This window comes from Ursus americanus, chromosome 33, assembly GCF_024610735.1.
Source record: "Ursus americanus isolate L20-20 chromosome 33, mUrsAme1.1.p, whole genome shotgun sequence".
NCBI classification, from domain to species: domain Eukaryota; kingdom Metazoa; phylum Chordata; class Mammalia; order Carnivora; family Ursidae; genus Ursus; species Ursus americanus.
In genome coordinates, this window is record NC_142159.1 from 17,105,062 (window position 1) to 17,128,074 (window position 23,013).

At 51.2% G+C, this 23,013-nt stretch overlaps 1 protein-coding gene across 3 annotated transcripts in view; it reads left to right on the plus strand.

Moving 5' to 3' along the window:
- EMC1 (ER membrane protein complex subunit 1) overlaps nt 1-23,013 on the plus strand; it is a 24,423-nt gene continuing 1,410 nt past the window's right edge. Inside the window, exons 1-22 of one of the 3 annotated variants that reach the window (XM_045781989.2) lie at nt 1-157; nt 3,178-3,302; nt 3,984-4,049; nt 4,297-4,390; nt 5,250-5,378; nt 6,631-6,757; nt 7,325-7,474; nt 7,783-7,950; nt 8,441-8,512; nt 9,077-9,139; nt 9,747-9,869; nt 10,633-10,729; nt 11,067-11,189; nt 12,791-12,990; nt 13,153-13,302; nt 14,249-14,410; nt 14,753-14,872; nt 16,898-17,035; nt 20,219-20,392; nt 20,984-21,194; nt 21,551-21,635; nt 22,736-22,865. In XM_045781989.2, coding sequence (XP_045637945.1) covers nt 60-157; nt 3,178-3,302; nt 3,984-4,049; nt 4,297-4,390; nt 5,250-5,378; nt 6,631-6,757; nt 7,325-7,474; nt 7,783-7,950; nt 8,441-8,512; nt 9,077-9,139; nt 9,747-9,869; nt 10,633-10,729; nt 11,067-11,189; nt 12,791-12,990; nt 13,153-13,302; nt 14,249-14,410; nt 14,753-14,872; nt 16,898-17,035; nt 20,219-20,392; nt 20,984-21,194; nt 21,551-21,635; nt 22,736-22,865 — 2,805 coding nt within the window. In that variant the 5' untranslated portion in view covers nt 1-59. The remainder of the gene's footprint in view (nt 158-3,177; nt 3,303-3,983; nt 4,050-4,296; nt 4,391-5,249; nt 5,379-6,630; nt 6,758-7,324; nt 7,475-7,782; nt 7,951-8,440; nt 8,513-9,076; nt 9,140-9,746; nt 9,870-10,632; nt 10,730-11,066; nt 11,190-12,790; nt 12,991-13,152; nt 13,303-14,248; nt 14,411-14,752; nt 14,873-16,897; nt 17,036-20,218; nt 20,393-20,983; nt 21,195-21,550; nt 21,636-22,735; nt 22,866-23,013) is intronic. The other 2 variants (XM_045781991.2, XM_045781990.2) reach the window with 2 other exon arrangements.

A 23,013-nucleotide genomic window follows, 5' to 3' on the forward strand; every position in this document is an offset into this window, starting at 1 on the left:
GGCGGAGCCTGCGGCCGGATGCATGACGGGCCAGCGGCGGGCTGTCCCAGGCTCCCATCATGGCGACGGCGGAGGCGGCTCTCTGCTTCTGGCTCCGGGCTGCCCTGCTTGTCCTTGTGGCCGCAGTCTACGAAGACCAAGTGGGCAAGTTTGATTGGTGCGTGCGTGTGGGTCCTGTTCGGGAAACGTATGGCTATTTTTTCAGCACCAGCCTTGTGTCTGCTAAAGGGAGGACGGGGTTAGAGGCAGCAGGACTGGCTGCAGAACTTGTGGGGCCCAGTGCAAAATGAAAATGTGGGACCCCGCGTTCAAAAGTTAAAGAGTTTTGAGATGGCCACAAGAGAGCATTAAACGGAGCGTCAGGGGCGCTTCCAAGCCAGTCTCTGTGTGACAGGTTGCAGGTTCGTGCAGCGGGCCCTGACATTCCAGCATGCTTTGGGGTTCTGGTCAGAGGTCACTTTTCCTTCCTCCCCGTCAGGCCCTGTTTCTGTGACTGTCAGGTTTCTGATCGACTGGGTGTCGGGGGTCAACAGCCCCTTGGTGAACTCTCATTCTTCCTCGAATTGGCATCTCTTGGGTATGTGTACAGGGGCTTGGGTCTGCCTCCGAGTCCTAAACTGAGTGCCCTTTCTCCTTTCAGCCCAACTGGGCCCTGGGCTCAGAACACGGCCAGCAAGTCTCACATCAGCTGGAGGTGCCATTCATAGAGATGCCATTTAATCATTCACTCACTCAGTCTTCTCTCCCTCCCCTCCCCTTCCTTAAGGCCCTGCAATTAAGGTGTACTTTTGTTAGAGAGTAAATTTTAGCACTTAAGGGATGTGTGACTTGGGAAAGTGACTTAACTGCTCCGAGCCAAGGTTTTTTTTTTTAATCTGTAAAATGGGTTTATTAATAGTTCATTATTACCTGCAATAGTGGTAAGGATGAATGAGATCGTTCTTTTAAGTTAGCACAATGCCTGGCTCATTGAGTGCAATTAGTAAGTGTTACCCATTGTTATTACTCTGCAGGGAATAGTTTATTGTTCAGAGCCTAGCTCAGATACCTCCTCCTCTGTGAAGTCTTTTCTGTATCAGATACATTGATTCATGTATTTGTTGCTTGCCTGTAATAGGCCAACAATTGTTCTAGGTGCTATGGATAGATAAGAAGGAGCTCAGTCTAGTGGGGCAGATGTATATGTCTGTGATATAAGACAGTGTGGTAAATGCAACATAAGTCATTTTCAGTGATGTGGGCAAATGCTCACAATGTAAGGTGTATATTATACACATACAGCCTATATGCATATGTGGTATGATTCCAACTTAGCAGATACTGGGCATATATAATTTACAAATAGAAAAGTAAACAGAAGGAAATATCTTGAAACATTAAAAAGTTTATGGTGGTGGTATTTAGGCATTTTAAATTTTAAAAAATACCTTTATGTATTTTTCATATTTTCTACAATGAGCAGGCGTTACTTTAATTCTTCCTCTTTTTTTTTTTTTTTTTTTTTTTTGAGAGAAAGAGCACGAGCGGGGAAGGGGCAAAGGGAGATGGAGAGAGAGAAAGAATCCTAAGCAGGCTCCATGCTCAATGACACAGGGCTTGATCTCACGACCCTGGGGTCATGACCTGAGCCGAAATCAAGAGTTGGGCGCTTAATTGACTGAGCCACCTAAGCGCCCTGAGCAGGCATTACTTTTACAGTCCAGATAAAAGATAATGATATTTTAAAAGGGAGCATGGGAATTAGAATGAGAGGGTCTCAGTCTTGTGTTTTATTTCTGACCATAATTACTTGACCCCAACAGACCTTAGTTTACTTATCTGTAAAATGAGAGTAATAAATTTTACTTATAAAATAAAGTAGTAATGTTTGTTCTGTGCAGCTCACAGAATGTTAAATGGATATAGTGAGAATTAAGTATGTGAAAATACAGATAGAAACTGTCAAATGTCATATAAGCCTGTCTTTCTACTCTCTGCTTAGTTTCTTTCCTTTTTTTTTTAAACAAACCAGACAACATCGCAAGAGAAATTTCGTGTAAATACCACGTGTGTTCAGTGTGCCAGAGATGCACATACTTTTTCCTTAATAGTGTGCAGATACCTCCTGTGTACTTGGTAGTGTGCCATGCAAAGCTAGTTATATTCCCTTTATGCTTAGAGAAAGGTGTTGAAAGTGATGGGATACATTCCAAGGAAAGTATGAGTAATGAGTCAAATGGATCCTGAACATGGGAGTGGGCTCGAAAAGGCTGTAAAAAACAGAAGCCTGATCCAGTCTGTTTCTGTAGAAACAGAAGCCCAACCCAGTTTTTTTTTTTTTTAAAGATTTTATTTATTTATGTGACAGAGAGACAGCCAGCGAGAGAGGGAACACAAGCAGGGGGAGTGGGAGAGGAAGAAGCAGGCTCCCAGCGGAGGAGCCCGATGTGGGACTCGATCCCGGAACGCCAGGATCATGCCCTGAGCCGAAGGCAGCCGCCCAACGACTGCGCCACCCAGGCGTCCCCCAACCCAGTTTTGTTGGAAAGTTTGCATGATTTTTTTCTCCAGGGGTCAGTGAAAATCGAAGGGCAAGTCGAAGTGGATGCTTGTGGACAACAGGCTTTGTGTCTCATCCCTCGTGTAATAGGAGTATCTAGTCCCGTTATTAATGAATACAGAGAGGACTAATGTTTGTTCCAGATTTAGTCCAGGTGTTCATGGGTGGCACTTGAGATAGTATGTGCTTGCATTTAGAAGTAAGCCTTATGGGGGGCACCTGGGTGGCTCCGTCGGTTAAGCGTCTGCCTTTGGCTCAGGTCATGATCTCCGGGTCCTGGGATCGAGCCCTGTGACGTGCTCCCTGCTCAGCGTGGAGTCTGCTTGTCCCTCTCCCCCTCCCCTGCTAGCTCTCTCTCTCTCTCTTAATAATAAATAATAAAATCTTAAAAAAAAGAAGTAAGACTTGTGCTGCTTATCTCTTAGAGTGTATTCTCTCTTCTTGTTCCCTTGGCTTCTGATGACTTTGCATAGAAATCTTGCTTTTGGTCAGATCTCCTTATTAACGGCCATTCCTCACATGTCCTAAGATAGGTGTGATGGTGACAACCTTACGTGTTGGCGCAATGGTCTTTTCCCACAACATTTTGTGCAGTGATGGTTTTCACCCCTCACATTTCCCCGTCCTCTCTTCCTCAGGAGACAGCAGTATGTTGGGAAGCTCAAGTTTGCTTCCTTGGAATTTTCCCCTGGATCCAAGAAGTTGGTTGTGGCCACTGAGAAGAATGTGATTGCAGCATTAAATTCTCGGACCGGGGAGATCTGTGAGTGACCTATGTAGGCCAGTTAGCTTGGGATGGAATGGCTGACCATAGTGAATCCAGAATGGCCTGTGGCTTGTGTAGTCTTTCTGGCTGCTTGCCATGTTAGGGACAGGTTGGCCGAAAGATGCATCTCTTACTGGATTCTGATTCTTGTTTTTCGGTTGTGTTGTCTTTGAATATTAACTGTTTTCCTATAACTGGCCTTTTTAGTTTATCCCGTCAGCCTGAGTCCTGAGAGTTCTTAGGTTAAGATGTTATTTCAAAATATTTTTCTATTTCTATTTCTCCTCTGCAGTAAAGGTTTGGATGCCCCCCTTAAATTACTTATGCTGCTTTTATGGATGTTTTTAGGCACTAACATTATGGAAATATAATTTACGATCATGATTTTTCTTGTGAATCGTAGAGATTCAGTTAGTTTTGTCATTCATTTATATGTTTAGGGCGGTAGAGGGTATGGGAAGTGAGACTTCAGATTGGGACAGGAGAGGCTCCTCTCAAACCTTCCTCCCCTCATTACCCAGTGAGTGTGAGGGGATCATTGCCAGTTAGCTATAATCCTTCTCTCCCTTGAAATAAAATTAGATACAACTGTGCAAACAAAGACCTCTTCCATTCTCTCCTATCTGTCTTCTTGGATGCCTCTCTCCAGTTTATAGTAGCGTCTGACTCTCCTTTCAGTGTGGCGCCATGTTGACAAGGGCACGGCAGAAGGGGCTGTGGATGCCATGCTGCTCTACGGACAGGGTAAGCAGAGTCCTGCTTGGTCTCTATCGTGGTGTTGGCTCCATCTCCCCATTCCTCTGTTCCTTCCTCCGTACGGGGTCTGTTAGGAAAAGGAGAAGGGGTGTTCCCAAAAGGAAAGACCAGGTATCCCAATTCACTTCTATTTGTACCCATACCTCAGAAGTGCAGCCGTTGCTCTCAGACCATCAGAGGAGGCCACAGAGCCCCAGCTGGGGAGATGACTTCACCACGGTCTTTTCTTTTCCAGATGCAATCACTGTGTCCAATGGAGGCCGGATCATGCGTTCCTGGGAGACTAACATTGGGGGCCTGAACTGGGAGATTACCTTGGACAGTGGCAGGTAAAGGGCAAGAAGCTGTATTTCTTCTAGGCTTTTGGCTCGAGGCTTTGCTGGAACACAGGTCTGCATGGACAGCAATTCAGGGTCTTTTGACATTTTTCCTCACGGGCCACTGAAGAGCCAAAGAACATCAAACATCCTGCGTTTTGATGAGTTGAGGTCACAGAACACATGGTTACTCTGCCAGTGTTTATTGAGCACCTGTTAGGAGCAGAGCTCTGCTAGGTGCAGCATTTATCCTTGCACTTGAATGCTGCTGCTAGTCTTACCGTGACGTGAGAACTCTGTAATGTCCTAGCTATAGGAATTGTAATGTAAACCTTTCAGTGTTTTAATTATATGTTGAGAGAACAGCCCGGGTTGCTGCTACATCTTTGGTGGGGTTGTTTCAATGACGGGGTCGTTTGCAGTGGCGTACATCTCTTCTGATAGTAATCTGCATGGTTAACACTTGGTGTGCCCCCAGGCAGTGGGAACGCCTGTGCGACTGTGAGAAGGTTTCTATTGTCAAGAAACACACGGTCAGCTGGGTGAGGCAGGCACGTAGCCTGTAATGACAGTACGGGGTGGAGGATGCCATGGTAGAGGGATGGCCGGCTTGCTTGGAAATCCTCGGGGAAGGAGGGAACAACCCTGAGGAGGTTCATGGGGCTTTAGGGAGGCAGTAGAGCCGAGCGGTTGAAAGCACAGCCTCCAAGTCAGCTCACCAGAAGCAGAGCCGGTATTAGGATCCTGATGTGTTTGACCCCAAGGCCTATTTTCTTACCTAGCAAGCTACAGTGGTGGTGTTCCAGATTGTCTGCTCTAGTCTGAGACCCTGGAGGCGCTGGGCAGCGCTCACCCGTGTACCTGTGCTCAGTTTCCAGGCACTTGGGCTGGTAGGCCTGCAGGGGTCAGTGAGGTACATCGCGGTCCTGAAGAAGACCACTCTTGCCCTGCATCATCTCTCCAGTGGGCACCTGAAGTGGGTGGAACATCTCCCCGAAAGGTAAGGCCACCTTCCCACTGGGTGATGGCTGCCTCGTCCTGCTCTCCGCAAGCTCCTGTTTCTCGCTGAGGGTTGAAGTGTTCGTTCTGACTCAGGCTGCACTTATGTTGGCATCGTGTATTGGGCTCCCTAGATGTAGGCTTGCACTCAAAGGCGGTGCTTCTTCCAGCATTTCCTTTGTAGTGAGGAGAAAATTCTCAAACTGGGCACTAGAGACAGTCCAGCAGGGGGAGAGGCTCCTTGCTCACAGTCCTAGCACTCTGGGCTTTTTGACTTCTCATTCAAGTCAGACTGAGCCTTTCGTTCATGTTATGAATCAGAAGAACTCAAGAGCCAAGGGTAGGGACTGAGTGAGGTTTGAGATGGTTTCCAGAGGTCCTAGTCATGGAAAGCATTGAAGCTGGGAAGGATCAGGAGGGAGGGAGGAAAGGAAAAGATTTGCTCAGACCTGTGACCATTTTCAGGGTGTAAAACTCAAATTTGAATGTGGCCAAGTGCGTGGCATAGAGCGAAGCAGGCCCAGTGGGGATTGCTGGCAGCTGCAGTGTACCTGGCTTACCTCCAGGGGGCAGCCTTACTTAGCCTATTGGCGCCCTGTAGGTGTGCCTAGCGGTGCCACTCCTACTTTTAAAGAAAAGTTAGAAATCTGATTTTTAAAGATTTTTATTTATTTATTTGAGACAGAGAGAGTGAGCAAGTGAGAGAGAGCATGAGCAGGGAGAGAGGGAGAAGCAGACTGCACTGAGAGGGAGTCCGATGCAGGGTTTCCTCCCAGGACCCTCGGATCATGACCTGAGCCAAAGACACTTAACCACTGAGCTACCCAGGTTCCCCAAGAAATCGATTTGTACATGTTGAAGTCTCAGTTTTAAATGTTGATGACTAGGGGTGCCTGGGTGGCACAGCGGTTGGGCGCCTGCCTTCAGCTCAGGGCGTGATCCCGGCGATCTGGGATCGAGCCCCACATCAGGCTCCTCCACTATGAGTCTGCTTCTTCCTCTCCCACTCTCCCTGCTTGTGTTCCCTCTCTCGCTGGCTGTCTCTATCTCTGTCCAATAAATAAATAAAATTTTTAAAAAAAAATGTTGATGACTATTTAAAAAAAACAAAACTGGGAGTCAAACAAATCCTACTTGGGGACTGCTAGGTTGTGACCTCTGGCCAAGGACCTGGCTGATGGTAGAGGACCCCTGAGGGTGGGCCTGTCCTGCGGCTGAAGCTGTTGCTCCTTGATTTTTCTTCTCTCTCTTAGTGACAGCATCCATTACCAGATGATGTACTCCTACGGGTCTGGGGTGGTGTGGGCCCTTGGAGTTGTTCCCTTCAGCCACGTGAATATCGTCAGGTTTAACGTGGAAGACGGAGAGATTGTTCAGCAGGTATGGCCAGGTGCCTGGCTTGCGGAACCTTGCGGAACCTTGCGGATTGTGGAGGGAGATAGATGGAGCCCTTCTTTGCATCGGGGACCAGGGAACATGGCTGGGCAGATGCAAAAGCCATTCATGGTCCCTGATTCTGGTCACTTGGAGCTGCTTTCTCCTCATCGAGCGTTTGTTTAAAGTCCTCACATTCCCTCACGGTGCTCTCCTGAATTGGCTAGGACATTATGTAGATTTTTTTCATTGCCTATGAATTTCTTAGGAGGTAATACTGTAAAATAGTGGTAGGAAACCACGGACGACAAATAAGGTAGAGAAATGCTTATCTGAAATATCAGGTCTTAAAGATGACCTGGTATATTTTTCCAGTGACCAGAAAGAAAATCCTGATTTTCTCCAGTTTTGGAGCTCTCGAGAAGTTGGGAGGGATGGGAAGAAGTCCTTTGGAATCAGCCATGAAGAACTTTTGAGCTTAGCCCCTGTGAGATTGGTGGTGACCTTGCTGATGAACAGAGAGGAAAACGTAAAAATTCTCACAAACTTCCTGCTATGATGTCTTTCCTGTAGGTCAGGGTGTCAACCCCCTGGCTTCAGAGCCTCACCGGAGCCTGTGGTGTGGTGGATGAGGCCGTCCTGGTGTGCCCTGACCCGAGCTCACGGTCCCTCCAGACGTTGGCCCTGGAGACAGAGTGGGAGTTGAGACAGATCCCACTGCAGGTGAGAGGTAGTGCTGCTGCTCCCTGGCCCGAGGCTTTGCCTTTGCTGCTTAATGTCTTTCTCCCAGTGACACTGCTTCCTGCCTGAGCCTTGGCAGTTGATGGGAGAAGGTTAGGCTTCTGGCTGAACTGGTGTAAGGGGAAGTGGTCCCCTCTTTAGGGAGCCTGAGTGCGAGCTTCTGGAGCCACATGCCGTGGCCTAGTTACTTTCATTGGCAAAGTGGGACCGAGGGAGGAGGCCTGGGATGGATCAGGGAATCAGTGACTTGCCTGCTTGTAGCCCTAATCCTCTTTCTTCTTACTCTTCAGTCGCTTGATTTAGAATTTGCAAGTGGTTTCCAGCCCCGGGTCCTGCCCACGCAGCCCAACCCAGTGGATCCTTCTCGGGCCCAGTTCTTCCTGCAGCTGTCCCCAAGCCACTATGCTCTGCTACACTACCATCACGGAGTCCTGAGTCTCCTCAAAAACTTCCCGCAGGTAGCCGCGGGCAGTGTGGTGCTAGGCTTCGGGAGGATCTAGTCGGGACGTGCTACTAGAAAGCCCTGCCTCTGATCTGTAGATGTTTGCTCCGGATCCGGGCAGAGTGTGGTTTGAGATGGGTTCGCTTTAGAGCAGAAACGGAATACTTTTTCTTCTGAGAGTTACAGAGGATCTTTAGAGTAAAACTGGCACCGCCTTCTGAGTCCGGAGAGTGGGGAATGTTAATTCGAGCTTCCCTGTAGATACTACGAACAGTGTGAGATCTAGGGCTGGCATGGGTCTGTGTTGGAGGTAGGGGAAAGGCCTGTTTTCAGCTGTAGATGCAGCTGGGGCCTCCCTCTGTTCTCGGGTGCCCTGGCTGCAGTGCTTTAAAGTCAGGAGCACTTTCAGCTCCAAGGCCAGGGACCTCCCTGTAGAGATGCTCCTCTGTAAGGCCGCTGGGTGGTATAGCCCCCATTTAGGGACTGACACTTTGCTTTATTCCCAGGCTGCCCTAGTGAGCTTTGCCACCACTGGGGAGAAGACGGTGGCTGCAGTCGTGACCTGTCGCAGTGAAATGGTGAGTATCGAGAGTACCAGCACTTGGGGGTTCTCCTTCCTTATGTCTCCCAGGAGCCCTGAGAACCAAAAGTCGGGGCAGTTTGAACCCAGGGGGCAGGAAGCTATTGAGAAGTAAGTTCTCCTTTGTTCTTTTTTTTTTTTTTTTTGTAAAGATTTTATTTATTTATTTGACAGCTAGCGAGAGAGGGAACACAGGCAGGGGGAGTGGGAGAGGAAGAAGCAGGCTCCCAGCGGAGGAGCCTGATGTGGGGCTCGATCCCAGGACTCCGGGGTCACGCCCTGAGCCGAAGGCAGACGCTTAACGACTGAGCCACCCAGGCACCCCAAGTTCTCCCTTGTTCTATAGAACTTTCAGCACCCCCCTTGTCCCCGTGAGTGGAACCCTAATAGCACAACCCCACTTACACCTGCGGCTGTTAAGAGCTACACAGGCTCTGTGAGCAGGATTGAGCAGTGACGTTTGTCTTCTCCCAGGTGCTAAGATGACACAGAGCTTCGTTTCGGTGACTGAGGAGTGACCCTGTGGGTTCAATGTTCTCTTCTGTCCTTCTCTTTTCTCTAGCAGAAACCTAGCAGCTCTGAAGACGGGTCACTAGGAAGCTTTCCAGAGAAGCCCAGTGCTCAGGTGCGGTGTGGCATTGGGCAGTGTGCCAGACCTAGGCCTCCAGGGAGGCTGGGAGTGCGTCTCCCGGGGCCCTCCGCCTCACACGGGGTTTGCTGCATTCTGTAAATCATGCTCGTCTGGATCCCTTGTAGTTGGGAAACTTGAAGTAGAATCCCTACAATCTGTTCTTAACCACGTTTTCCTCTGGCTCTGTTTGCCTGTGTCTTCCGGGCCCCTGGCTGGTATTGCCGAGTGGTGACCTGTGTGGTGGCGCTGGAGCAGAGCGTGGCCCCGGGGTGGCGTGCTTCTGCCGTGTCTTCCATCTCCTGAGCTCTCTGAAGAGCTTCGTGATTTCCTTGTGGGGTCTTGCCTCTCTTGGGGCAGTCTGCTGCACCGAATCGACTTCCTTCTGAAACAACTATCGTGGCTCTTATCCTGGTTACTTACTCAGATACATCGTGTCTGCCTTGGGATTTAGCTTTCTTTTTTTCTTTTATTTTCCTTTGTGTACATTTCCTCTCTTGGCCTCGTTCTTCTCTAGGGTAGTTAACCCCAATTGTTGGATTTCCTCTGGGGGGGCTTGGCTTTGGGGGATCTCTCTATTGACCCCTGCCGTCCATACCCGTAGGACTCACTGACTTGCTTCAACCAGACCTACACCATTAATCTGTACTTAGTGGAGACTGGTCGGCGGCTGCTTGACACCACCATCACCTTCAGTCTGGAACAGAATGGCACTCAGCCAGAGCGGGTGAGTCAGAGCCTTTGTCTTCAGGCTCCGTCCCGGGGGCTTCTCAGCACAGGCCTCCCTTTCCTCCGGGCCAGGTCAGAGCCTTGGGTCCTGGGTTAGGGCTCTCCGGACATGGGATCTAGGTCTTCCTGAGTAGCTGACGTGTTCTCAGTCCCTGTGAATAGCAGTCGAAGCAGGTATTCTTTATGCTGAGTGGGGAGCCTGCTGGGCACTGTGCTGAGGCTTTTCTTTACGCCCTAATCGATTTAGCTCTCTCACCAGCCTTGTGAAGTGCTTATTACTGCTCTCGTTCTACAAATCTCCTGGGCCTTGTGAGATCCAGGACCCTGTCCAGAGTCACAGAGCCCCTAAGACGTCACCTTTGCCCCAGCCTGCACTTCCGGTCATCGCCTGTTTGGCCACTATGCACGTTTAGGGCATTCTTCGGCCTCTCTGGGCTGTGGCTTCTTCATCTCCAAGGTGGAAGCTCTCACCTTGGCGTTCTTCTCTCTCTGGGGGGAGTGACTGGAGCACGAGGAATGACGCGGTGCCCAGGAAGCACTCAGGTTCCCCCTTGGAGGGGTCTGAGCTGCAGCCTCGAGCCACTGAGCTGGCTCTCACGCATTCACATTACCTTCTCAGGGTCTAGGTAGGAAGGTGTGTTGCTTAGCGAACACCCCATGTCCTGGGCCTTTAACAACTCCTGATGCCTTGAATCTGGGGGTCCGGTGCTCAGAGGCCTTTGGATTCGGGCTGACTGCGCTGGTTCGGGCTCTGCTTACAGCTCTACATCCAGGTGTTCTTGAAGAAGGACGACTCGGTGGGCTACCGGGCCTTGGTACAGACGGAGGATCACCTGCTACTTTTCCTGCAGCAGCTGGGTGAGCAGATCTCATTCAGCCCGTTGTGTTTTTTTTAAAAGCCGGCCCAGATTTCTCATCAGACTATATTTTGGGGGCCGTGGATTGGCTTTTGGGAAAGAGCCCAATGGAGTGTAGCCTGAATGTTTTTTAGAGCCGTATGTCATGTACTTTTGAATAATGCCTTAGCGTTCTAGGGTGGGATCTGGAACTTCTCTTACTTGACGTGTTAAGTGCCGCCCCCTGCTCTGCTGCTTTTCTGCCTGACATGAGAGCGTCTGGAATCCCTGAGCCATGGAGAAGAGCCTTTAGGCGCTGGGGGAGGCAGGCGTGGCTTTCGTAACCAGGGTTTCTGTAGCAGGGAAGGTGGTGCTGTGGGGCCGGGAGGAGTCGCTGGCGGAGGTGGTGTGCCTGGAGATGGTGGATCTGCCCCTGACAGGCGCGCAGGCCGAGCTGGAAGGAGAATTCGGCAAGAAGGCAGGTATGCGCGGAGGACGCTGGGACGGCGCCGCGGCTAGGGGGTGCTGCTCTGGGAATGGGTCTGGTACTTAGACTGCAAGAGGTGCTGGCTCACGGAATTGCCCCGGCTTCCTGGGCGCAGTCATTTTGCCTGTGCGTGTGCAGCTCGCTCTGCGGCCAGTTTCCAGTGCCTTCGTGGCCATGTGGTTTAGGTAACCATTCTCTTCTCTGAAAGGAGCCACTTGGGAACCCCTCTGTGGAAAGATCCTGAGGAAAAAGAGTCTTAACTTAGTAGAGTCATAGCTACCATTGCCTCAGTTCCTCAGATCTGCCAGGCACCGTGTCACACCTTGTCCCCCAGGCACCAGCCGTGTCTTTGTGGAGAGCTGTGACTGGGTTGACGGGGTTGTTGTGGTAACCGGCGGTGCCCTCTGGCGCTTGCCAGTCCCAGGCCCCAGGATGGACTCGGTTCCCTCCACGCTGGTCGGTCCTGCCTCCCGCCTCTTCCTCCCATCCCTTCACCTCGCTCTGCAGCCATATTTGCTGAGGGCCTCCTCTGGGCCAGGCACCCTGGTAAGGCATTGCGGGTTTTCTTGAGCCGAGGATTAATTTGACTTTACCGTTTATTTCTGCTGCCCGGATCCAGCAATTCAAGGTAAAATCTGCTTCCTGTTGCCTTGTTGCTTGTTGCCTGCCCACGTGGCTAGCTTTGGGTTAACTCTTTGTTTTTCCTGCGCTGCATCAATGCGGTACATACCGTGTGTGCATGGACCGCTGTGCCTGTGACCTGGCCTGTTTGCCCCTCACTTCTCTTCCTTGAGCTGACGTTGCTGGGAAGTAGGATACGCAAAGGCACGACTTTTTAGTGAGCACTCACCATGGACCCCGTGTGGTGTGAGGTCCTGTGTGTCGGTCACGTGGTCTTCAGACTATATGCGACTTTACACATGAGGAACCAGAGGCCAGAGGTTATGTACATTTCTGGGTCACCCAGCTAGTATCGGACTGCAGACACCATGCTCTTTACTCATGCCGCCCTGCTCTGGTGGCCACGTTGACCCTGTGGGGGAGACTGGAGGGTGGTGTCCTCATTGACAGGGTCAAGGGTGAACGATAGCCATGGGGGTTGGTGGCAAGTAAGTCTGTCGGGTGTAGGTTTAATAGCAGACAGCGTGGGAGGAGAGCAGTCAGTAAGGGAAATGCCTGTCCATGGCACACTTAGCTCTGCATCCTTCACCCCCACACTCCCCTCTTCTGGTTTTGTCGTGGCACCCAGAAACCTTCCTCTGGCCATTCTGGATGTGGGCTGTGGTGGAGACATGCTTAGCATGGCCACGTCCTGCATAGCTGATCCCTGACCTGGTCTCCTCTTCCAAGATGCCAGCAAATGGGAGTCCTGTGAGGCAGGAAAATAGGTTTTGGAAGTTCCTGCATGGCTATACCCGAGTGTGAGAGTGGTAGCTTCAGATAAAGGGCTGCCCTTTGGGCTTGCAGCCTGGCGTGTGGATGGCTTGAGTGCTCCACAGGAGGGGGAAAGACCCCTCATTAGAAAAGCCCCTTGCTGGAAACACCTAGTCTGATGAGGGGTGAGCCTCAGTGGTGTTACCTTCTCCTTGACACCAGATGGCTTGCTGGGGATGTTCCTGAAGCGCCTCTCGTCCCAGCTCATCCTGCTGCAGGCGTGGACTTCCCACCTCTGGAAGATGTTTTATGACGCTCGGAAGCCCCGAAGTCAGATTAAGAATGAGATCAACATTGACACCCTAGCCAGAGATGAATTTAACCTCCAGAAGATGATGGTGATGGTGACAGCCTCGGGCAAGGTGAGAGGGTTTTAAGCCCCGGGTACTGAACCTTCGGAGGTTCCGTGAGTGGGAAGCAAAAAGCCTTTGGTAGGGGATAGCGCTGGTTCTAATTTCCAAGGACAGAATCAGTTCTTCGGTTTGTCTTTCTAGTAGTGAGTCAGTTATTTGTTTATCTTGCAGCTTTTTGGCATTGAGAGCAGCTCTGGCACCATCCTGTGGAAACAGTATCTCCCCAATGTCAAGCCAGACTCCTCCTTCAAACTGATGGTCCAGAGGACGACTGCACATTTCCCCCACCCCCCACAGTGCACCCTCCTGGTAAAGGACAAGGTGAGGCTGTCCTCCTCGGATTTGAGCCAGAGTGGGTGTGGCTTTTCAGTATTTTTGTCAGTTGAATTTCTCCTGGGCCTTTGGAATTCTGGGAGAGCTAGGGACAGGTGTTCAGGGGTTAGAGCTCTGTTTGTTCCAGCTGTTTGTCTGAGTGGAGGAAGCATCTGGGACCGCTGGGGGTTGTCTCTGGAGGGGGTGTGATGTCACCAGACCTGGAATGAGACAGCCCTCCTCCTTCCAAACACAGGCTGCTCTTAGCAGCTGAGCGGCTGCTTTCTCTTTAGGCAAGGGAGAGCAGGACACAAAGCTATTTATTTCTGCCTCCCAGAATTAGCTGGATTTTTGTGGATTCACTCTAGTGTTATTAGAAAGGGACACTTTCTCTCCCTCTCCCTTTGCCCCTCCCTCTGCTTGTGCTCTCTTACTTGCTCACTCTCTCTCAAATAATAAAAATAAAATCTTTAATAAAAAAAAAGGGTGGGGAGCGCCTGGGATCGAGCCCCACATCAGGCTCTCTGCTCAGTGGAGAGTCTGCTTCTCCCTCTACCCCTCCCCCCTGCTCATGTTTTCTCTCTTTCTCTCTCTATTAAATAAATAATAAAAATAAAATCTTTAAACAAGAGAAAGGGTACTTTCTGGGCTTGGTAGGCACTGCTGGAATGGCTGCCCGGGGTTACTGAGTCGGTACGTGACCGTTTTGTTTGTTCCTCAGCGTGTCCAGTACTCGGGTAGCTTTGGAGCCACAGGGGCAGTTCAGCTGTTTCCCTTCTGACACGTTAGCCTCGGTTCACCTTCAGGCAAAACTTTGTGCACAAATAGGGAATCGGCACAGAGGGGTCCAGGGAATGTGTCCGAGTTGAGCTGAAGTCCCAGCTTCCAGATTGACCCTTAGCACTTGCGTCCTTTTCCTGCTGCTGGAGTCTGACAGTTTGCTTGTCCCTCTCAGGAGACGGGAATGAGTTCTTTGTATGTCTTCAATCCCATCTTCGGGAAGTGGAGTCAGGTGGCTCCCCCAGTGCTGAAGCGCCCCATCTTGCAGTCTTTGCTTCTCCCCATCATGGATCAAGACTATGCCAAGGTGCTGCTGTTGATCGATGATGAGTATAAGGTACGAGACTTGAGAGTGGCTGGAGAGCACCTGGGGGGGTCGGGTGCGGGGATGGTGGTCCCACGGCAGCTTGCGGCCAGAGCTGGAGCTCTGTGCAGTCAGCACGTGTGTGGGCTTGGAGGGCATCTCTGAGCACCCGATGGCTCTTGCTGCGCCTGCGGAAACTGAGGCTCTTAGCAAAAGTAGATTTAAGGCCATTTGGGTTCAGTGGACTTTAATTCTTTTAAGATTGACTTTTATCCTTAAGGCGTTTTGATGGCGAACAGTAATAAATCTTGAGAAACTGTGCACAGAGCATCCTTTTCCTTTAACTCTTTCCTCGGGCTCCCTGGGGTTTTCAAGGTCACGGCGTTCCCAGCCACTCGGAATGTCTTGCGACAGCTACATGAGCTCGCCCCTTCCATCTTCTTCTATTTGGTGGATGCAGAACAGGGACGGCTATGTGGATATCGACTTCGAAAGGTAGGGAAGGCCCCTCCTGGCAGGACCTTCCATGGGAGGGGTATACGTGTTGCTTGGCTGTTTGGCTAAGAAGTGGATTATACTATTCATTCTGTTGTAAACGTGGATCAGCGTTAGTCCTAATGTCTGATTCATAGTCCTTTTCATATTGAGCAGCTACTACGTGGCAGGCAAGGTGCTAGGTGCTATGAAAAGAGCAGTGCCCAATAGATGAAGTTTCGGCCCCCATGGAGGTTTTTTTTTTTTTTTTTAAGGTTTATTTATTTCGGAGAGAGGGAAAGAGAGAGTGCATGAGTGGTGGGAGGGGCAGAGGGAGAGGGAGAAGGAGAAGGAGAGAATCCTTAAGCAGACTCCTTGCTAAGCATGGAGCCCGATGTGGGGCTCGATCCCAGGACCCTGAGATCATGACCTGAGCTGAAATCAAGAGCCAGCTGCTTAACCAACTGAGCCACCCAGGCGCCGCCCCCCTCCCCGGCCCCGCCCCCTCGGAGTTTTTGTTCCATGTTCCTTTTCTATAGCAGAGAGAAGGGATGTTGTCTGTTCATGAGAGGGTGGGAGGTGGGAATGGAGGATGAGTAATGAGTTGTACTTTCTGTATGAAGATGACGTTATCGATCCACTCTTGATAGAATGTGTGCTTTGAATCTTGTTTTTAGAAATGGGATTGATTTGCTCTAATGCTGATGTACTTGAGTCCAGCACTAGCAGACAGTGGTAGGCACGGGCCCTAAGGGCCAGCTCTGAGCTTCACCGGGAGCTGGCCTTGGTGTCGTTAGCAGGCGTGCGGACAGGAGGGATCTGTGGCGTGTGCTCACCAGAGGCCCTGCATCCTGTCCCACAGGGCCTGTTGAGAGGCAGTGCGGCCTAGAGCTTGGGAGCGTGGACCCAGCTGCCTGAGTGTGAAGCCAAACCCTTCACTTATTAACTTTGGGACCTTGGGCCCATGACTTCTCTGGCCCTCTGTTGTCTTGCCTATAAAATAAGGTGATAGAGGACCTACTCCGTAAGGTTGTCATGAGGAGTCAGGGAGTTCATACGTGTAACTCACACGAAGCAATGCCTGGCACATGGCAAAGGCCATCTAAGTTTTAGGTGTTGTTGTCTTTAAAATGCAGTGTCTTTTCTTGACATTTTGTAACAGTTGATCTTTACAGAAACAGCATGGGAAGTGGTCTCCTCAGAAAACATGTTCTTTACCCTTGTGGGTAAAAAAAAAAAAAATTGTCCCCTCAAGTTGTTAAAAGGGGACCTTGAAAGAGATGGCTCTTTGTGGATAGAGGGGAGCAAGCTCGTGGGTGTCATGATCGCTGGAGTCCTGAGGACACGGGAAGAAACAGTGGCCAAGGGGAGACAAAAGACACAAAGCTCCACGTACACGCAGGATACGGATGGATAATACCGTATTTAACCATGGGGCGCCTGGGTGGCTCTGTCCGTTCGTTAAATGTCCGATTCGTGGTTTGGGCTCGGGTCATGATCTCAGGGCTGTGAGGTTGAGCCCCGCATCGGCCTCCGTGCTCCGTGCGTAGTGTCTGCTTGGGATTCTTTCTCCCTCTCCCTCTGCCCCTCCAGCTCGTGTGCTTGCGTGCTCGCGCTCTCTCAAACAAATAAATACGTATTTAATCGTAAAACTTTGTGAATTGGTTTTCTCTGACTACAAAGAACATTTCCCATAACGTTTCAAAGTCCTTACTAGTAATTTACTGCTGGCCTCGGATACAGGAATCGTAGCTATTAGTAGTAAGTAAACTTTCCTTGGGTATTTCCTACTCAGATAAACAATGAGATACCGCTGAACGTTCCTCTCTTTTCTTACTAGCTTTAGTATCTTGCCTAATCCAACAGAGTTCCAGAACATCTGCACGAACCAGATCCTCATTGCTGTTTTCCTCGGAGCTCTGATCTCTGTTTCTTTGGGCACGAAGGCCCCAAATCAAGGAGTGTGGGGTGTATCCGGCTACAGCTATCACAGGTCTAAGTGTACCTTCCAGATTATAAGTGCTGGCTCTCTTGGCCTTGCCCTAGGATCTTACCACTGAGCTCAGTTGGGAGCTGACGATTCCCCCGGAAGTGCAGCGCATCGTCACGGTGAAGGGGAAGCGCAGCAGTGAGCACGTTCATTCCCAGGGCCGCGTGATGGGGGACCGCAGCGTGCTCTATAAGGTATGGCTCTGCAGTCGGATGCCAAGCAGAAGGGCAGGGGTTTGCATTCTGGCTCTAGGATTTGGTGAGTCATTTCATTTGGTGAGTCATCTCATTTGAGTGAGTCATTTCATTCCTTTGAGCCTTAATTTATTGTCTGTCAAAAGAGTATAATGTGTCCTTCTCGTAGGGTTGTCGTGGTGATCACATGACACTCGTGCGTAGCATAGTACCTGGCATACAGCTGCTGCCCAGGAGCTGTTAGCTCTTACTGTTAGTGATAGTGCTGATAGAACTTTCTGGGGTTATGCCTTCGTTGATCCATTGGAAACTCCATCTCTGTGATCCGACACTAGTTAGTGGTGAAGGAGGGAGACAGAGGGGTGGCTAGTGGGCTGCAAAACTGTTGGGAGAGAAGGCAGTCCTCGTAGTGACACCTGGTCATTAGTGACACCCTTTGCTGAGTTGGAGGAGATGTGATAGAGCCGGGTAGCACGGCCAAGGCAGCTGACGGGCGTGGGGCAGTGCCGCAGGCTGCCAGCCTGGCCCGGCTGGAACAGCCAGGTCAGCCAGGTACAGACTTGGCTCCGCCCCACACTAGCTGCTCATCACGGGTAATTTGCGGACGCTTCCCGAATATCTGTGTTTAAGAATATAATGGGGATAAGAGCACCTTCGTCGTACGATTGTTTTGAAGATTAATGATAACACATAATGCGGTTAGAACAGTGCCAGCCGCGTAGGTAACATTATTAGCGCTCTTGATTTGAAATCCTTAGTGATGGATCCCTTCCCTGTGGCTGCAGTCAGTTTGACTTATTCAGAACAGCCAAGGTGATACAAATTCAAAAGTACACCTGACTCGTACTAGAAAAAGTATATCCCTTATGTAATTTTACCTTTACGAGTTAAAATTTACTAAGAGTACTTGTGCTTTTCTATGTTGAAAAAAGTAGTGGTTAGAGTAGGGCTTTTTGGATTTGTATTCATCACACACACTTTTCAGTTTAGATTTTTTTCAATAAGCTTCTTTTCATTTTGGCCTAATTTTAGATTTACAGGAAAGCGGCAAAGATGGTGCATCGAGTTCGCATGTGCACCTTACCTGGTTCCCCTGGAGCACTGTGGTGCGTCTGTGCAAACTAAGAAACCAGCATCGGTACAAGACTGTTAACTAAACTGCAGACTTTCTCAGGGTTTCACCAGTTTTCCTGCTAAGGTCTCTTTCTGTCGCAGGCCCAGCCCCGGGCTCCACGCTCCATGGGCTTGCCACGTTTCTCTAAGTCTCCTCTGGCCTGTTTAGTCTTTTGTGACCTTGACAGATTCGTAGAGTACCAGGCAGGTGTTTTGTAGACAGTTTTGGTTTGTTTGATGTTTTTCTCATGGTTAGACTGTGGTTGGGGTTTTAGAAGGAATACCACAGAGGGGAAGCTGTACTTTTTTTTGAGGGGGAGTGTTGCTGTTGGGATGTCAGGCACTCTTTTAGACTCTGGGATACATCAGTGAACAAAATAGACAAAATTGAGGCTGTTATTGTATTCAGGAGAGGCCAGAAAGAAAATAAATAGATAAATGTACAGTGTATCAGGGGAGACTGGTTCTATAGAAGAACAAAGCCGAGAAGCGGGGAGGGGGGAGTTGGGATTGGAAGGGGGTGCAATTTAAAATAGGGAGGTTAAGGAGAGTCTCACTGAGATAGTGACACCTCAGGAAGGAGGAAGGGTAGTGCGTGGTATCAGGGGAAGAACCTTCTGGACAGGAAGGCCGGAGTGGACCTGGGGTGTTCCAGAAACAGCAGGCAGGGGGACAGTATGACTGGAATGGGGTGAGCAGGGAGGGTCGAGGCTGCTGAGGTTGGAGGGTGGCAGGACGTATCACGGCCACCACTCTGGCCTTGATGCTGGGTGAACTGGAGTGCTGTGGGAAGTTTGGAGCACGGATGTGACCTAAGCGATTGAGGTTAAGGGCTCACTCAGCCTGCTGTGGAGACCAGAGGATCGAGGGAGACAGGAGGCAGACCTGCTGTTACAGTAAGCCTGGTGACATGGTGGCTGCTTGACCTGGGTTTTTTGGGGGGCGGTGAGGAGGGACCAGATTCCAGGAGCCAGGAGGATATGCTAATGGGTGAGATGTTTTGTCTGTGCTGGAGAGAGAGAAGGAGTTGGAGGTCCTGGGTCTAAGACCCTGACGCATGGGGAGGCCTGCGTGGAACAGGCTTTAGGCAGGGGCAGGACAGGATTCCCTTTGGGGTGTGTCAGGTTTGAGGTGGGACTTTTAAGAAGAGATGCTGAGATGGCAGCCTGTTAGCGTCTGGAGTTCAGGGAGAGTGTCGCGTGGGTACGTAACCTTGGCTGTTGCCAGCACCCCTGGGTGGTGTGACCATAGCGAGTATAGACAATGTCCAGGAGACTGGGGAGATGAGCCTGCAGAGTAGACAGAGAAGGAGTGGCCAGTGGGGTAGAGGAAAACAGGGGGCCACGTGTCCTGGACACCAGGTAGAGAAAGTGTTTTTTTTTTTTATAAAAGGTTTTATTTACTTATTAGAGAGAGAGCACAAGCAGGGGGAATGGCAGGCAGAGGCAGAGGGGGAAGCAGACTCCCCGCTGCGCAGGGAGTCCGATGTGGGATTCAGTCCCAGGACCCTGGGATCATGACCTGAGCCGAAGGCAGACGCTTCACCCAGTGAGCCACCCAGGCGCCCTGAGAGAGTTTTGAGAAGGGGCGATCACCTGTGTCGCAGTGTACTAGCAGGTCAGGTGAGACGAGGACTGAGACTTTTCTGTCGGTTTAGGCGTAGGGAGGGTCCCAGTGTGGAGAAACAGCACTGCTGGAGCGGGGGCTGAGGTCAGTGAGTGGGCAGATTGAATCATATCTTGACTTAACCACTTACTGTGTCTCTGATGTGAGCAAGTTGCTTTATGACCTGCAGCCTTTCCTCACCTACCGCGTGTGGATGACAGTAGCTCCATTGCGAGGTTGTTTGTGGGATCCCGTGAGGTGATGTGAGCAGAGCACCGGCTGTGGCACGTGGCACCCAAGGATTCTAACCAAGGGCAGTGGTGATGAGCTCCAATAGCAAGCTCTTCGGGCCAGAACGCCCGATTCCTCCGCCGAGCCGGCGGGCTCCAGGCCTGCCTGTCCGCCTCCTGGAGCTCGTGATGGGCTGTCGTGGCTCTGAAGGAACTCTTCTGTCCTGCTCCCCAGAGCCTGAACCCCAACCTGCTGGCCGTGGTGACGGAGAGCACAGACGTCCACCATGAGCGCACCTTCATTGGCATCTTCCTCGTCGATGGCGTCACCGGGCGCATCATCCACTCCTCCTTGCAGAGGAAGGCCAAGGGCCCCGTCCACATCGTGCACTCAGAGAACTGGGTGGTGGTAAGAGCGGCAGACGTACAGCTGTCAGTCCCAGGGACGCAGCCCAGCCAAGACCTGTGTCTCCAATCCTTTCCTTGGCTCTTGTTCCAGAGACCGGTGGCTGCTTTGTGTTTCTGTAGGATCCAAATGGCCAGATGGCAGTTGAGGTGCTGGTTAGGGGGCTCTGCTCAGGCATTAGACCGCCTCGGGCTCATGGCAGCCCTTCCCTTTCCCGACTGTGCGACCTTGAAGTGGTTCTTGAGCTCTCTGTGTTGCACCGCTTGTGAAGGAGGGCTACGAGCGTGTCCCTCTGGTCTGGGTTGGAATGACGCCTGCCTGCCACGGGATAAGCACTGAGACCCTAGCTATTGTTACTCTGACTTCTAAGTATCTTGAGAACTCCTTTGTCTTAACGGTGAACTTCGGGTAAGGCTAGATAAAACTACCCTGAAAGTTAGTAAACTTGGTAGCGGGGAAGAAGACTGGGGTGCTGGGTGGTTTCTTTCCTTCTTAGACGTGTAGCTCGTGTGTGGAAAGGTACCTTCCTGCGTCATACTCCTTTCCAGCCCAAGCAGCAGTTAAGTCCCCAGCTGCTTCCCCTCCTCTCTGTAGTACCAATACTGGAACACCAAGGCCCGGCGCAATGAGTTTACGGTGCTGGAGCTCTACGAGGGCACCGAGCAATACAATGCCACTGCCTTCAGCTCCCTGGACCGCCCCCAGCTGCCTCAGGTCCTCCAGCAGTCCTACATCTTCCCATCCTCCATCAGCGCCATGGAAGCCACCATCACAGAGCGGGGCATCACCAGCCGACACTTGCTTAGTGAGTGACCAGGGGAGGGGCTCCGCTCCGTAGGGTGCCATACTGAAGGACAGAGTTGGAGGCCCATCACGGGCACAACACTCTTTGACCACTAGGAGGCTAGCGAGGAGGGCTTTATTTCAGCAGATAAAGTTAGTCCAGCTTTGCCACCTGTGAGAGATTGACTCGGCTCTCATTTCTTTCCTTTTTGTTTATTTGTTTGTTTGGGAGAGAGGGCGCATGTGTGCAAGACAGGGGACGGTGGGGAGAGGGGCCAAGGGAGAGGGAGAGAGAATGTTAAGCAGCCTCCCCGCTGATCCTGTCGAGCCCATGGAGTCCATGGGCTCGATCCCATGACCCCACTTATTTCTCCGCAGTTGGGCTGCCTTCCGGAGCAATTCTTTCCCTTCCTAAGGCCTTGCTGGATCCCCGCCGTCCCGAGATCCCGACAGAACAAAGCAGGTGAGATGCTTACAGGTGGTACCGAAGGCTCTGACCCTAAGGAACGTGACCTGTTGGAAGTTTGGTCTTCGGCCTGCTGTGTGCTATCTTGCTGTGCTGCGGGCTGGGGCCAGAGCGGGAACAAGTCTGACGAAAACCTCTCCCTTTGTGGAGCTTAACATGCTGGTGGGGGGATGAGTGGACACTACATAAGATAAGTAAGGGAAATAATAATAAGCAAGGGAGAAAAAATTAAGAAGGAACTGGGGCCTATGGAGGGGTGAGGGGGGCACGAGGGGGTGTAACTTGAGAGGGTGGCCTGGGAATGTGCCTCTGGGAAGGTGACTGTGGAGTGAAGACTTGGAGGTGGTCAGAAGCCTGCCTGTGGCTGTCTGGGGGAGGACCTCCCAGGCCGGGGAGAGCCGTGCCCGTGCGCTGAGACCGTGGTTGGCGAGCCAGAGGCAGGGAGGAGGTCACGCTGGCTACAGCAGCTGGTGGGGTTGGGGGACATGAGGGAATGAGCTCGGGGCGCTCATGGGGCTGAGTCATATGGGGAAACCAATAGCTTGTCCCCGTTAGCATTCAGTTTTGTATTGCCTGTCATCATCTCTGCACATTTTCTTGCCCCTGTTCCGAATTCTGTTCACTTAGGGGTGCAGGGAACTGAGCAGTGTGGGGAGAGAGCAGATCTGTGTTTGTACAGGAGGAAAGGGGGAGTGTAGTTTGAGGAGTGGGGCGGCTGGAGCTGGGAAGCATGGGGGATGAGTCTAGAGTTTTCCGAGGAGCGTGGACCGAGGCACTCAAGCCAAGAGCAGGAATTGGCCTAGTGGTTCCACGTGCGGGTTTTAGAACGTCGCTGACTTCCTCCTGTAGTGTGAATTACTGGCTGGCTGTCATTAGATTTAGAACAGGGCTGGAATCCAGATCTACCCTCTACACAGGTTTCTTTCTAGTAGCCCTTGCTAACATTCAGCGGCTACATTTTTAACTACCTGATGCAAGTAGACCTTGAAGGAAGATGTGAGGCTGGGTATGTGGCCTGGAAAGCTCCCGGGACTCAGGGCAGCCAAGCGACCCCCTTGCTGCAGTTTTGAATGCCGGTCCTGGCTGATGTTTTGCAGGGAGGAGAACCTGATCCCATATTCCCCAGACGTGCAGATACATGCCGAGCGGTTCATTAACTACAACCAGACGGTTTCTCGAATGCGAGGTATCTACACAGCTCCCTCAGGCCTGGAGTCCACTTGTTTGGTGAGTAGAGCCCCCAGCCACCATGCGCGGCAGCTGCTCTTTGGTTCAGGCTCGGGAAACAGCGGAGGATTCCGTTTCCTTTCCGACCAGAGTGTGAGGTCGTGGTGGACCACTGGCCTTACGTATTTCTCGTTCCCTCTGCCTTCCA